The sequence below is a fragment of the Oryx dammah genome, unplaced genomic scaffold (genome assembly GCF_014754425.2).
Source record: "Oryx dammah isolate SB20612 unplaced genomic scaffold, SCBI_Odam_1.1 HiC_scaffold_11, whole genome shotgun sequence".
NCBI classification, from domain to species: domain Eukaryota; kingdom Metazoa; phylum Chordata; class Mammalia; order Artiodactyla; family Bovidae; genus Oryx; species Oryx dammah.
The window spans coordinates 3,385,564-3,401,219 of NW_024070195.1; the positions used below are offsets into that span (position 1 = coordinate 3,385,564).

The 15,656-nt window shown below is 44.5% G+C and overlaps 1 protein-coding gene across 1 annotated transcript in view; it reads right to left on the reverse strand.

The window, feature by feature from the left end:
- Positions 1-15,656, reverse strand: part of F13A1 (coagulation factor XIII A chain) — a 140,713-nt gene that overhangs the window by 113,398 nt on the left and 11,659 nt on the right. The window contains exon 3 of the mRNA XM_040249392.1: positions 11,999-12,187. Coding sequence (XP_040105326.1) covers positions 11,999-12,187 — 189 coding nt within the window. The remainder of the gene's footprint in view (positions 1-11,998; positions 12,188-15,656) is intronic.

Here is a 15,656-nt window from a genome sequence, read left to right on the forward strand (position 1 = left end):
GAGATGGCGAGAAGAAAGCTTTTCTTATCTAAAGAATAACAAACAGAGGTGCAGCTATTTACGGGTTGTCTTACGGTCCCCTGATACCTGTTTGGCTCTGGCTGCTGTTAAGCAGGACTTTATAAAGGTTATACTTCCTTAAGGGCTGCTGTAAAGATTGAGCTTTCCTATGCAGACTGGGCTTCCCTGGTGGCTCAGACAGTAAAGACTCTGCCTGCAATGCAGGTGACTCTGGTCTGATCCTTGGGTTGGAAAGATCCCCTGGAGAAGGAAATAGCAACCCACTCCAGTATTCTTGCCTGGAGAATTCCCTGGACAGAGGAGCCTGGCGGGCTCTAGTCCATGGAGGTGCAAAAAGTCAGACACGACTGAGCAACTAACACTTTCACTTTTCCTATATAGCTGCAATATTCAAAATAAGGCTGATAACTGGGTCATCTTATTAGCAACCAACTATCACTAAGGAGCTCCAAGAGCTTTCCAGTTATTCCCTCATCAGCTCTTACAACACGCTTGAGGAGTAACGAGAGGGTGCGGGTTATGAATAATTAGTCCACTTTCATCCTTTCTTCAGTGGGTTTTGATTCCTCTTGGTTGCTCTCTCTTTTCACAGACTGGAAACTGAAGAGCAAGGTATGACAGTGGGCACATTCATTTTCGTTACTTTTTTTTTTCCCCATGCACTTTTGTCAGCCCTAACTTGACAAACTACAAGGGTTTCTTAGAATTTCTGTGGAAAACCAGGGATGTCCACGCTGTTCAACCCCTGAGTTCGGATCACCAGTGCTGGAAGAGGACAGTTTCAATGATGTGGGTGCTAATTAGCCGAGATTGTGAATTCTCATAAGTGAGAGAGGTTAATGTTAAGACAAGGATGGAGAGAGAAACAGAGGAGCAAAGGGGAAGGCAAAGTAGGCGAATGAAAAGGCGACAGGGGAAGGAGGGAGGGAGGGAGGGAGGGAGTCAGGCGTCTCTGGGGTTTCTCATCTCAGCATCCATGGCCCTTTGTATGTGTGCCCCTGAGTACCCGGGATGCCACGAGACACACAGACAGTGCTGGCTCCCTCTGGACACGAAGGTTTGCTGAGAATCTCCAGCTCTGTAGGATGGGACTGGGTCACAACGCTGGGAAAGGGGGCTCCCTGTAGGTCTCTGGCACCAGAATGCAGATGGCAATCCATCCTACTTTGAGACTAAACCGCCTCTGTCACTACAGCTAGAACTGCGGGCAAATGATTCTGGGTGGAACTTGGTCTGTGGTTTGTCAGGGTTCCCATTTGACTAATTAAGCTGTCAGCATGGATGATGCAGACACTGGAGAGTTTTGTTTAGAGGTTCAGTGACTCTTCCCTTTCCTCTGCTATCAGGAGAGAGAAGATAGAGCCCAGTAGCCTCCTCTTGACCTTTCTGACAGCCTTTCCCCATTTTGTTACAGTGTTTCATCAGAGAACCTAGCCCCCGGCGGCTGGTTCTGGCTAAGGTCATGAAGGGCTCACCCTAAAGGGGAGAGGTGGGAGCCTTCTCTTCCATTGTCCTCCCTTCAGACCCTAAATTGGGTGGGGCATTACAGAGGGCATATTTAGAGTTAAAACAGAGAAGTGGATCTCACAGAAAACGGCTAAAAGAGTCAGGCCAATCTGATGTCTCAGCAAACGTCTCCACTTACAGGCAGACAGTCAAAGAGATTAGAGCAAAATAAATGGATTAATCCACCAAACAGCATAACTAGGATTAATTTTACCCCTTTCTTGCAAGCTTGGCACAGTGTGTCTGTCCTCTTTTAGAGGGCCAAGGTGGACAGCCCACCGGGCTAAGGTTCTGATGGTCTTGCAGGGAGTGGGGGCACAGGGGGCCTCCCCACCACTGTGCCGCCCCCCATAAATCCTTCACTCCTTGTGAACTCTGGTTTCAAATGTCCAGCAAGGTTTGCTCCTATCTACCCTGCTTCTCAGTTGTGTTGTGAGAATGAAAATGTGCTTTCATGGACATTATCTCCTACAATCCATCAGGAACTGTTTCAAGTATCATAATCCCTGTTTGCCTTGAGGAAATGGTGACCTGGGGGGTCAAGTGAGACCATCACAGCTCCACGTGGCGTAACTAGGATTCTGACTCCAAGACTCTCCCTGTCCTCTGTGTTACTTCCCAGCCCTTTTATCGCAGGAACTGTCACCCCTGAATTGACTCTGAAGGGCCAGGCTCTGCAGTGCACTCTGCCTCCTCTGACCAAAGGGCATTTACTATTGTTGTTTCTAAGTCGCTCAGTTGTGGCCCACTCTGTGGCCCCATGGACTAGCCTGCCAGGCTCCTCTGTCCGTGGAATTTTCCAGGCAAGAATACTGGAGTAGGTTGCCATTTCCTTCTTGAAGAGATCTTCCCAACCCAGGGATCAAACCCTCATCTCCTGCATTGGCAGGGTGATTCTTGATCGCTCAGCCACCTGGACTTTACTATCAAAGATTTGAGCATGCAAAGAAAAAAAAAAAAACCCACCAATTTACTGGAGGAAAAGTCACACAGATTGGCGCATCACACATTCACCTTCGCGTCTGTTAGTAAGACTGTCCCCTTGAGTCTCTTACTTACGTCCCTGACAATGACCTCACATCTCCAATTTATCTTCCTTACTCTGCCACAGTAATCTAGAAATTAGAAACTTAGATTTTTTAATGCTCGGCTTAATATTCTTCCATAGAGATTTATCTGGGTATATAAGGTTGTCAATATGCTTCCAAGGTTTTTTCCTCCACTGACCTTTCCCGTTCCACTGGGTCAGCCTCTATTTATCCTTTGATTGCTGTTGTTCAGTCACTGAATCGTGTCTGACTCTTTGTGACCCTATGGACTGTAGCACACCAAGCTTCCTTGTCCTTCTCTATCTCCCAGAGTTTGCTCAAACTCATGTCCATTGAGTCGGTGATACCATCCAACCATCTCATCCTCTGTTGTCCCCTTCTCCTCCTGCCTTCAATCTTTCCCAGCATCAGGATCTTTTCCAGTGAGTCAGCTCTTCATGTCAGGTGGCCAAAGTTTTGGAGCGTCAGCTTCAGCATCAGTCCTTCCATGAATATTCAGGGTTGATTTCCTTTAAGATTGACTGGTTGGATCTCCTTGCAGTCCAAAGGATGCTCAAGGGTCTTCTCCAACACCACAGTTCAAAAGCATCAATTCTTCAGTGCTCAGCCTTCTCTATGGCCCAATTCTTATATCCATATATGACTACTAGAAAAACCATATCATTGGCAATACAAATCTTTGTCAGCAAGGTGATGTCTCTGTTTTTAATATACTCTGTGTTTGTCATAGCTCTTCTTTCAACGAGTAAGCATCTTTTAATTTTGTTTTATTTCCTTTGATATCCAGCTCAAATAGCACTTCCAGGGCATCTCCTCCAACTAGCCACACAATCTCTCTCTCCCAAGGTGCTTTCCAGGCATCTTTCCCAAGAGGCTGGCATTGAACTCAAACTCTAGTGTTCAGGCTGTCCTCTCCAGACTCTTCAAGGGCAAAGTATAAACATATCTTACTACTCTAATCCCAGTGTAGTGCTTTGCACATGCAAAGTTATCAATAAGAGTTCAATAAACACATTCAAAAAGAAAGTAAATTGGCTTCATGATAAAAGAAGCCAAATAAAAGCATGGAAAGTAAATATATAAATATGAAAAAGGAAAGTAACCATTTTTGAAAAGTTACTGAATATTAATGCCAAATTGACAGAGTTATTTTAATGTTGGCACAAAATCTAAAGTGTCAAAAAGAAAAAGAAACAGATATTCTGCTAAGTTGCCAGAGCACACTGACTACAAACCCATCTATCCATCTTCCTCAGTATTCTACAGAATAAAGGTTATTTTCACCGTAGTTCACCATTTCCTGGAGTGAGTTCTGCATTTTACTAAAGTGTATTATAAAAATGAAAATATGATGGAGTAGCGTTTGGAGTCAAACAATGTTGGGAAAGTCAGGCTAAAGAAGATACTTGCTTTCTTTGACTATGTGTCTCCTTAGAGCCTGTAATACACTAATATGTGTTGGAGCTCTCCAAGAAGAGGCATGAGATACAACATGACCCAAATGCGTTTGACCACAGAACCTTTTTTTTTTTTTTCCAAGGAACATCTCACATGACAGGTATTCATAGAGAGCACGCTCTGGGAAATAGTGTCCTAGATTCTCAGCTGCTGCTATTAGTCACTTCACAGAGGTGCTTGAGAAAGAACATGCTGACTGTCCATGCAGTAACACACGGCAGCAAAAATCTGAAATGACATCCCATATCAGTGTTGCTTTAACATGATGGAACAGGTAACCCATTCTCATCAAAAATGCCTCATAAAATATAGGGAAGAGCGTAGGCTAGGGAACTTTTCTTCACATCCTACCAGCTGTGTGATTTGGGGCAAAACATTTCTCAGCAGAGAAACTGAGTATGTCCATTCCCACCAAAGCTGGAGATATCTCCTAAACTGTCTGAACCCCAAATCCACGGGGACATCTAGTCTTAAAGGACTTGGGTGATGCTCTCTGATATGAGAAATGGTCCTTTGCCTCCCTAGGTTCCTGCAGCACCTGCTCACCTCCTAGGTCTTTGAGAAAGACGAGGTCATCAGGCATGATAATCAGCTTCCTGTCTCTCTACCAAATATAGTTACACCCACCCCCAATCTCTTTCCCAACATCCTCAGAAGATAAGGAATTCTTCTGCCAATCAACCCTTCAACCAGGCCACTCTAAGATGTTTCTACTTTTTCCGGCATTCTCCAGAATCTTCTGGACTCTTTCTCTACTGGCTCCACCTCTTCTGCCCACATGCGAGTTCAAGTACCTTCAATCCTAAGACCGACACCCAAGACAAAATACCCCGCCTCTTACTCACAGTCTTCTCTAGATATTATCTAAATTATCTTCTTCTCTTCTAAAAACTTCAAACAATTTCCTCTTTAAGCACCCAATTTTTTTTTTTTTCAGGTTTAGTGACACTGCATTTCCTTGGTGTCCCTTCAACTTATCTAATCACATGGTCTCTGTCTCCTCCAGGGGTGCCAGCTCCTGGAATGACTCCTTAAAAATTATTTTCCCCCAGAATTTGCGCCTCCGTCCATTTCTCCCTTGATTTACTTTTTCTGAATGGTCTAGGTATGAATGATATCCACATTTCCATATGTCAACCCAAGCTTTTCCCCTAAGCTTCCGATTCATATATGGGATCACACATTGGACATATTTTACCTGGAAATCCCTTTAGTATTACCACTTCAAACTCAGCAGGAACAAACAGAATCACTTATATGTCTACTGTCTCGGTGGCACAGGTCCTATGCATTGTGATTAGGGGAGAATGCCTGGGTTCGCATTACAGCCCAGCACTTTTCCAGGTGTGACGCTGAGTAAGTCTCTTAATCACTGAGAAGATGGAGATGAGCACCAATCCAGGGCAGCACCCTTGCCCAGTCCCTGAGCCTGTAAGCGGGTTGTCAGTGGGAGTCACTAGCATCGGTATTATTTCCCACTCAGGTTTTCTCTCCTGAATTTCCTCCATCCCTTATCTCATTTGGGCTTCCCACGTGGCAGTAATGGTAAAGAGCCTGCCTGCCAGTGCAGGAGATGTAACAGGCTTTGGTCCATAGGATCACAAAGAGTCAGGCACGACTGAAGCGACTTAGCATGCAAGCACTTGTCTCCTTTGGGGATGCCAGCATCTACTGTCAGCAGCATACAGGCCAGCAGCCCAGGAGCTGTATCTGACTACCTCCCTCTCACTCCACCCAGACTGCCAATTACAAGTCCAGTAGGCTTCCATCTCCGACACAGCTCCCAAGTCCCACCCTCCTCTCCAACTCTTCAACCAGTGCCCGAATTCAGGCTCTCGCCCTCTCTCCTTTGAGCACCTCCTCTCCAGTCTCAAATCCCCTAAGAATCGTTCAAGTCACTCCCATCCTCAATACACATCAGTCTGACACCCTTGATGACTTAAGATAAAACTCACGGGCTTCTCAGGTGGCTCAGTGGTAAAGAATCCGCCTGCCAAGCAGGAGACACAGGTTCAGTTTCCAGGTTGGGAACATCCCCTGGAGAAGGAAACGGCAACCCACTCCAGTACTCTTGCCTGGAAAATCCCATGGACAGAGGAGCCTGGTGGGCTACAGTCCATGCGGTTGCAAAGAATCGGATATGACTGAGCAGGCACACATTCAAGATGAGGGACTTTCCTGGTGGCCCAGTGGCTAAGACTCTGCACTGCCAATGCAGGGGGCCCAGGTTTAACCCCTGGCCGTGGACAGAGGAGCCTGGAGGGCTACAGTCCATGGAGCCACAAAGAGTTGGACACGACTGAAATGACTGAGCATGTACACACAGGGAACTAGATCCCATATGCAGGCAAATAAAGAAATATATTTTTTAATAAAAAAGAAATGGATGAAATAGAAATATTGAAGTGTAGAGATTATTTCAGGGTTTTAATGGGATTAATAACACAGAATATGTGCGGTGCCTGGGGTCCCGTTCTTGCTCGGGCACGTGATGACCGTGATCATGAATGACCTCCGTCATTGTTCTCAGGAAAGGCTGCACTTTTGGACTCTGGGCTGAAGGGACTTCCAGCAAACACCCCTGGGCATCTACAGCAGCCAAGCTTAGTTGTCTTTGAGACTAGTTTCACAGCTCTTCTTACGGGGGACGGGGGGCGGGGGGGGAGTGTAGTACATGAGCCATAAAAAGCTTGCTGGGCTTCGGGGGAAACTGCTGTTCTGATAAGAGGAATAGGTTTTTTGGACACCATCCTTCTCCTCTTCTTTCTGCGGGGCCCAGAAATATGAAGTCTGGAGCTGTGAGAGCCATGGAGGGGCTAAAAAGGTCAAGAGAGCATCTGAGGTGCTGGCCTCAGTGCCCCTGTGTGCCTGTGACTGGACTCCAGGGAGAAAGAAATGTGCCTGAGGACTTCACAGTCAATCTGGACGGCAGGGTAAACTTTTTGTTCTGAGGAGGGAGAGCTGGAGAGGAAGAGAGCTGCAAATTCTCTCCTCAAAAAACACTGATACAGTATACTAACACATATATATGGAATTTAGAAACATGGTAACGATGACCCTATATGCGAGACAGCAAAAGAGACACAGATGTATAGAACAGTCTCTTGGACTCTGTGGGAGAAGGCGGAGGTGGGATGATTTGAGAGAATAGCACTGAAACATGTATATTATCATATGTGAAACACATCGCCAGTCCAGGTTCGATGCATGAGACAGGATGCTCAGGGCTGGTGCACTGGGATGACCCTGAGGGATGGGATGGGGAGGGAGGTGGGAGGGGGTTCAGGATGGGGGACACATGTACAACCGTGGCTGATTCATGTCCATGTATGGCAAAAGCTACCACAGTATTGTAAAGTAATTAGCCTCCAATTAAAATAAATAAATTAAAAAAAAAATTCTCTCCTCGGAATGACTCTGTCTCAAAGAAGTCTCAAACAAGTAGGGAGCCCGAGCTAAAGTAACAGCATATTAACACCACACGCTCTTCCCAGGTTTTCACAGCTCCAGCTCCAGACTAACAAAGCCTATAATCAGTGCTCTGCCCCCTCAGTCCCGGGTGTTCATTGGAAGGACTGATGTTGAGGCTGAAACTCCAATACTTTGGCCACCTGATGCAAAGAGCTGACTCATTGGAAAAGATCCTGATGCTGGGAAAGAGTGAGGGCAGGAGGAGAAGGGGACGACAGAGGATGAGATGGTTGGATGGCATCACTGACTCGATGGACATGAGTCTGGGTGAACTCCGGGAGTTGGTGATGGACGGGGAGGCTTGGCGTGCTGCGGTGCATGGGGTCGCAGAGTCAGACACGACTGAGCGACTGAACTGAACTGAACTGAACCCCTGCCTTCCATGATGTGTGGTGGCTGCAGGCTAGAGGTGGAGAGAGGGAAAAGGCCCCACAGACGACCGGGCATATGTTCCACATATACCCGCCTCCTCCAGGTCATTAACACCTCCCACGTGACTCTCAGAGATGGCTGTGCACCGCCAGCCACTAATGAATGAGCTATCAAAGCTCTGAGCACAAGAGAGGGGAGCGCTGGCCCAGGAAAAGCAGCAGCTTTGTGCTTACTTTCTTTCTCTGCCTGGGGAAGCCAGCATGCAATGGGTTAAATCTGGGACCATCTGAGAGGCTATTTACTTAAATATTTAAAAAGAAAGAAACTCAATTTGAAGGCAGAATCACTTATAAATAAATCCAATGACCCTAGGTTCTGAGGACAGCCACAAAAGAAATCTCCAGGGTATTAAGGCAACCCAGCTCAGCTTATATAAAGTCACAGGGAAAGAAAAAGGAGCAATAACAAAGAAGTGCAAACTGGAAGCACATATGTGTGGTTATTTTCTCTGTATTTTTAATAAGACAATCGGTCTCTCTCTGCAACAGTTACACTCTTTGAAATAGTATACAAATTGATCTTTGTTGATAAATCTGCTTTAAACACCCTAAGATAAATATTTGAAGACTCTTATGAGTCCCATATTTTTTATAAAGTATTCTCTTTTCTGTTTTTTAAATCACTTTGTCACATTCTAGGTTTCTTGAAGTTGAAGTACACTTGCATGTATACATCTGAGCACTGAATTGCATTTCTGATTCATATTCAATACTTGCCTCTTCTTATTATGGCAATTATTTTTTTTAATTGAAGTAGAGTTGATTTACAACACGGTGTGAGTTACAGGAATACTGTGTAGGGACTCACTGTTTTTGCAGAATATACTCTATCAAATATTAGTACAAGATCGTGGGTGTAATCCCCTCAGCTACGCAGCAAGGCCTCGCTGCTTGCCTAGTTTGTGTGCAGCAGTTTGTTAATCCCCTGCCCTTCGCTTGCCCTCTTCTCTCTCCTCTTTGGTGACCACAAGGCTTGCTTTTCTTCCATGACGCTGTTTCTGCTTTGCATAGACATTCATTTGTCTTATTTTCTAGATTCTACATATAAGTAATATTACACAGGATTTGTCTTTGTCTGACATTTAACTAAGCATAATATTCTCTAGGTCCATCTACGTTGCTTCCCTGGTGGCTCAGAGGGTAAAGCGTCTGCTTGCATTGTGGGAGACCTGGGTTCGGTCCCTGGGTCGGGAAGATTCCCTGGAGAAGGAAATGGCACCCCACTTCAGCACTCTTGCCTGGAAAATCCCATGGACGGAGAAGCCTGGTAGGCTACAGTCCATGGGGTCGCAAAGAGTCGGACACGACTGAGCGACTTCACTTTCACTTTCAAATGGCAGTATTTCATTCTCTTTTATGGCTGAGTAATATTCCACCATCACATATATACACACACACACACCCTCATCTTAATTCAGTCATTTGTCGATGGGGATTTGGGTTGCTTCCACATCTTGCCTATTGTATACAAATAGTGCTGCTGTGAGCACTGGTGAGTGTGTATCTTTTCAAGTTAGTGTTTTCCAGTGTTTGGGGGTTGTATATTCAGGAGCTGAATTGCTGGATCATTTGGCAGTATTCGTTTTAAAAATCTTTTTAAGGAAGCTCCATACTGTTTTCCACAGTGGGTGCACCAACATACATTCTCACCAACAGTGTCCGAGAGTTCCCTTTTCTCCACATCCTCTTCAACACTTATTTGCAGACTTCTGATGATGGCCATTGTGTTTGGTGTAGGACAGTACTTCACTGTGGTTCTGATTTGCATTTCTCTAATAAGCAGGGGCGCTGAGCTTCTTTTCATGTGCCTGTTGACCATCTCTATGTTTTCTCTGGAAAATGTCTGTTCAAGTCTTTTTGCCCATTTTGGATTGAATTCAATGCTTTTTCTTGCCATTGAGTTATGTGAGATGTACTGTTCTTTAAAACACGCAGATTTTTATCTCAAAGGTAAATCTGCTATGCTTCCCCCCTCCCCTTTTGCTGAAGGAACACATGTAGTACTCTTTTTTTTTTTTTTAAATAAAAAGGCAAGACTAAGTGCTTACTGGAGTAGGTGCTGTGATCTTCTGTCCAGACTGTCTGCGTGCAGGACGCAGGCGTCCTTGTCCCCGATGCTGGGAGCGCTGGCGGCTCAAGGCCCTCAGGGGTTTACCCTCTGCCGTAGAGCCCCAGCTAACTAAGTACCCCCCCCCCGGGAGTAGCTTATGGTCAATGACAGTCCATGCTAGAATATAAAGGGCCTATGCCCTTGCCTCAAGACTGGCCAACCCTTAAGACACAGTCCAGCTCCAGCAGGCACGGTGGGACCCCCTGACGCCTTCGCCCAGCGGAGCTCAGCTCCTCTCTCTGTCCGGCACTGACCCCTGCACTCCTGCTCAGATGGTGACCCTGAGATCGCACCCCAGAAATCTAGTTTCACACAGCTCTCCTTCGCAGAGTCTGTGTCCTAGAAACCTGCTCTAAGATGGTCATCTTATTCTTCCTGAGACTTTCATTATTATAATTCTTTTATGAGTGATTGTGGGAGAAGATCCGAGACCTCAGACACGTCCAGTTTAGGGACCAAGCTTCCCGATTCTCCCCTCACTGCCTGAAATATTTGGTTATAAAGATGAAGGAAAAAAATCCCCATTAAGTTGAAACAAAACTGGGTATTTATTGACATGCGTGGAATGATCCTTTTATTATAAATGTGTCAAGGAGGTTTTCATCATATCTAGTCCACACAAGCTGCACACATACACACAGAAGAAAACTGAATGACCTTAGGGAAAGAAACAAAAATAAATTTTCTTTGTATTTCAAAATACTGTTTAAAAATTAGCTGTGGATTCTTCTCTCACCTGAAGTACCCATTATTAAAAAATATTAACAATAAGAGTCTACTCCCTAAGTGTAATTAAACCGTTATTTCACTTTGCCTAACATGCCAGAATGGTTAATTTAGTTTTCCCTTCTCTCATTGCACAACTGGGATAACAAACAATTCTGTGTAGAACTCAATCGCCGCACTGATATTTTTTATTCTGATTCAGGGATCTCTTTTCTCCTCTCCCCCTTCTCTTCTCTCTTCAAACAATTTCCCCACATTTATGTGCGAATTCACGTTGTAAGCTCAAGTAAGCACAAACCGTATTCCTCAAGTGATCAGCAGTCTTAGGTTTCTTCCCTAGGGCAGTATGCATTTTTAGTTGTGATTTAATACTTTTAGTTATAGTTATTCCTACAGATCGGTGATTTTACATCGATGTCTCCATATGGTTATATTGTGCTCACTTTTCTCCCCTCCTTTTCCTACTTGGCTCCCTTTCCTCTTGTTTCGCTCGCCTTCATTTTGGCCGTATTTCCACCATGGAGCCCACATCAACACCAATGTGTGTGCTTCATAATCTTTCTCTGAACTCACAATAGTTTCCTGACCTGTGCACACACACATTTACACACACATACACAGGCTTTGCATACACGCCTCTGTACTTCGTTTCCTCACCACCTCTCTTGACGTCTTCTGGTTTAGGACGAATTCACACTGCATTATGTGACTATGCCACGGTATTCCCAGCCCTTCTGCTACGGAAAGCTGCTCACTCTTAGGATGTTTTTGTCACCACACACAATGCTGCAGTAAATAATGCCCACTTTTTAAAAGTGGATCTGAAGATTTTAAATATCACTGGTATGGATTTCTAAGGGTGAAATTGTGGGGTCAAAGGACATACATCTTTTTAACAGGAACAGATATGCCAAATTGTTTCCCAGGTTATGAAACTGCATATATATCAGCAATGCGTGCTTTTCTCTACAGACATTAACATTTTATGCCAACTGGGCTCACTTTTACTATACCAGATCTTTGCCTGACTAGGCAAATGATTTATTGATATTTGGCATTGTGTCAGACCCACCTTAGAGTGTAGAGTGGTACAGGGACTGTATGTGATTAATCCCAGTTCCAGCCAACTGTTAAACTATGATTGCAGGAAATATACCTGCACCACTTTGCAATTATAAGCCATGGGATCATGACTGTTTTGAGCAGGGCTTGCACAAGGCACTCACCAATGACATACTCCACCCTGAAGAAATCCCTTCTGGGGTCATAGGGACGATTGAAGTCGATCTGAATGTAGAAAGACTGTCCTCTACGTACAATCAGCTTGTTGTTGCTGTATTTGTCGGTGTGGTGGTCCACTTTGTTGCTATCCCACCTCTCCTTGAACAGGTGAACATTCATAACATTAAGGTAGTCTATAGACAAAGAAAACAATCAAGGAAAACACTGAGTAATTTTGGTTTAAACACACACTCAGAAAAACAAGATTATTTTTCCCAAAGATGCAAGGTAATAGGTTTATTACATACAACTCTATACAGGGGGCTGGTAGATTTCAGGATCGGTCTCTTGTAACATCCTTGCATTCAAAGAAGATTTTTAAAAGGCCTTTTCCCCTTCTGACCCCACTTCAGATCCCACTTCGGGTGTAAGAGGGCAGTGATGGTGATGCCTAGCGTACAGGTCTAGATACAGAGAAACCAGGACTCAAGTCAAAGCTTCACATCCATGTCTCACACTGGTGTTCAAACAGTCAGCTGCTTCCCACAGTGACTATAGCGTCTCTACGGTGGAAAAAGCAGGGAATAACAGGTTTCAATTTTTTATCTTTAAAAGGGGAGGGATCAAATCTGACAAAGTTTCCAAGGGATGTTCTAAGGACAGAGTAGACCATTAATCCAAAATTCTCCTCTTATTCAGGAAGGGTAAACCTCCCTTTCCATAATTCTAAAAGGAGATCTTGTCCTTCAAAAGCAGGAATCAGAGGGAACAAGTGTGGAGGAAGCATGTCGGTGTTTCTGTGAGGGAGGTAGGATTGTTTCCACGATGAACAGGCAGAAACAAGCTTCGCATTTGCCTGGCTACCAACCGACCAATCTGGAAGCAAACCCTGGTGTGATGCCAAAATCTTCAAGTTTTTCCTCTGATGTGTGGAATCGGGAGTATAAAGGTCACTTATATATTTATCTGAGACATGATAACACTGGATGAAAGTTAGATCTCCTTTAGGTTTTTTCCCCATTTGTCTGCAATGATTACTGATGTGACGGTAACTCTAGTTACCCATCTACAGTGCAGTTTAGAAGATCTAGTCTAAAGATGGGCATCCCTCGTGGCTCAGTGGTTAAGAATCTGCCTGCAAAGCAGAAGACCTGGGTTCAATCCCTGGGTTGGGAAGATCCCCCGGAGAAGGGAATGGATACCCACTCCAGTGTTCTTGCCTGGAGAATTCCATGGACAGAGGAGCCTGGCAGGCTATAGCCCATGGGATCTAAAAATAGAGCTCTGTGTATGCATTTGGGGTTCTAAAGGGCCACAGGGGAGAGAAAATTGGGCGAGGGGTGGGGGAGGGTATCCTGACGTCTTGACTTCCGTCTCTTTTCCTGACCATGGTGGGAGGGAGTCCTGGCATCCTGACTTCCCTCTCTTTTCCTGACCGTGCCAGCTGCATGGTTTGTGCTCATGCAGTGTAGACGGAGTGCTGGGGCTTCACCCTGTTAGACTCAGTGGCTTCATTTGCTTTTACACAGGAGTCTTGAGCAGGATGTCTGGTCCCCTCTAAGCTCATTTTGTCTCATAGGCAAAATAGAGAAATTGGGTTCATTAAGATTCTCTATATTTCTGAAGTCTAGGAGTCCCGGAAACACCTGGAATTAATTCAAAGTCCAGGTAATCCTGAGTTTGATCTCAGCATTCATCATTACTTAGGTCAGGGAGTTTGCCTCTCAGAAGCTGAGTTTTCTCACCTTTAAAACAAAGACACTAATTTCTTGAGAAGGTCTACAAAGAGTCAACATCCTCACAGGAGAGTGGGTCTGACGTTATGCCTGGGACCAGAGGCTTCTTTGTGGCTCGCTGGCTGCGAACTGTGATGGGGTCACTCTGTGTCTCGTGTGGTGTGGTCCTCAGTGAGCTGTTCTGACTGTGACACTGAGGCCCCGAGAGCCCGAGACGCAGTTTCGCGTTTGCAGCATCTCAGAGCCCAGCTGAGTGCCTGGTCCCCGGAAGTGCAGGTTCGTTCCTTTAGGAGGCTGTGGGCCAAAGACGTTTATTTCTACACCTCTCTCTTCCAAGCTGCCTGCGCCCTAAGTTCTCTGGTCTTATTAAGGTCACAATCCCCAGAGTAAAACTAGCTTCATAAAGAGCTGAAGAATCTTGAATGTCCCACTTGAGAAGGACCTCAGGAATCAACTCATTTGGCCCTCTTTCTTAGCATCTTGACTTTTAATAATGTTTTTTTTTTTTTTTTAATGTCTAAAAGCTAACTCCTCAAAGAAGAGTTTAACCGCTCTCCATTCATCAGCACCAGTGGAAGGAATATACTGATATTACAGCATCACAGACTCTCAGAGGGCAGAGGTATTGCTAGGCCATCTGGTAGACCTGCTATATGAAACACCTCCATGAAAATCCTCATACTTAGGCCTTTAGTCTCCATCTGAACAGGGAACCCATTGTCATATAAAGCAAACAGTTCATTTTTATATAATCCAATTATTTGAAAAATCCTTATAAGATGAACAGACATCTGCTTCCCTATAATTTTTCTAACCATAGATTCTGGTTCTAACTTCTGCATAAATATAGAATATGTTCTATTCATTTCATCTGGCGCTGTTTCTGTATATAACGATGACTGTGAGTGTTCCTCTGAGTAAAGCATTCTCTAACCCATCAGTGTTCTTTAAGAAATTATTTCTAGACCTTTTACCTGCTCTGAAATATATAGGCTCCATTTTATGAAATTCTCTCTTGTAGTGTTTTTCCTGGAATTAAATACATCTTTGGTTATGATTTTTCCAGTGAAAACCAATGAGACCACTGCATCTTCCAAAATAAATTTCTGTGATTTCAGTCCAAAACACCATTAGTGTTTTGGATACTCTTATTGTTGATTTACATTAAGCATGTGGTGAAGCAAAACTTTTAAAACTACATTCTGATGTCACTTCTGTCAGTAGCAGATTAAAACTCAGATCCCTGTACGTCAGATCCCTGTACGTCAGATCCCTGTACGTCACTTACTCGTGCTGTTGTCTAACCATTTCTATCCATGCAATTCTTTTTTCTTTTTGGCCTAATTTAGGGCCTTACTTGTTTCACATTAAATTTTATCTTATTGTATTAGGTTAATTATTCCAAATTCTTAAGATAATTTTAGACCCTAAGTGTATATTCAATTCTTTACCGTCTTAGGCACCCAGAAGGCAGCCAATGTAGGAGACTTAAGAGACGCAGGTTCTCCCCTGAGTCGGGAAGATCCCCTGGAGGAGGGGATGCAGCCCACTCCAGTACTCTTGCCTGGAGAGTCCCATGGACAGAGCAGAGGAGCTTGGCTGGCTGCAGTCCGTGGGTAGCAAAGTCAGGCACAACTGAAGTGACTTAGCATGCAGCCATATATATTCAATACATTTAATGTCCTCCCTAAAGTCCTGTCCTCCAGAAGTTTAACAAGCATGCAATTTTATGCTGTCATTCAAGACATGGATATAGATACATTAGTTCACTGCTAAATAAATACAAATGCACAGTGCTAGATAAGGAGAAGTGAACAGGTAACTATGATTCAGTGTCATGAAAAAGTAAAACACTCTGATAAATGAAATGCAGGATGAGTGGGGGAGGGTTCCTGGCAGGAGCCGCTAACCCAGACTAGGGCGGACT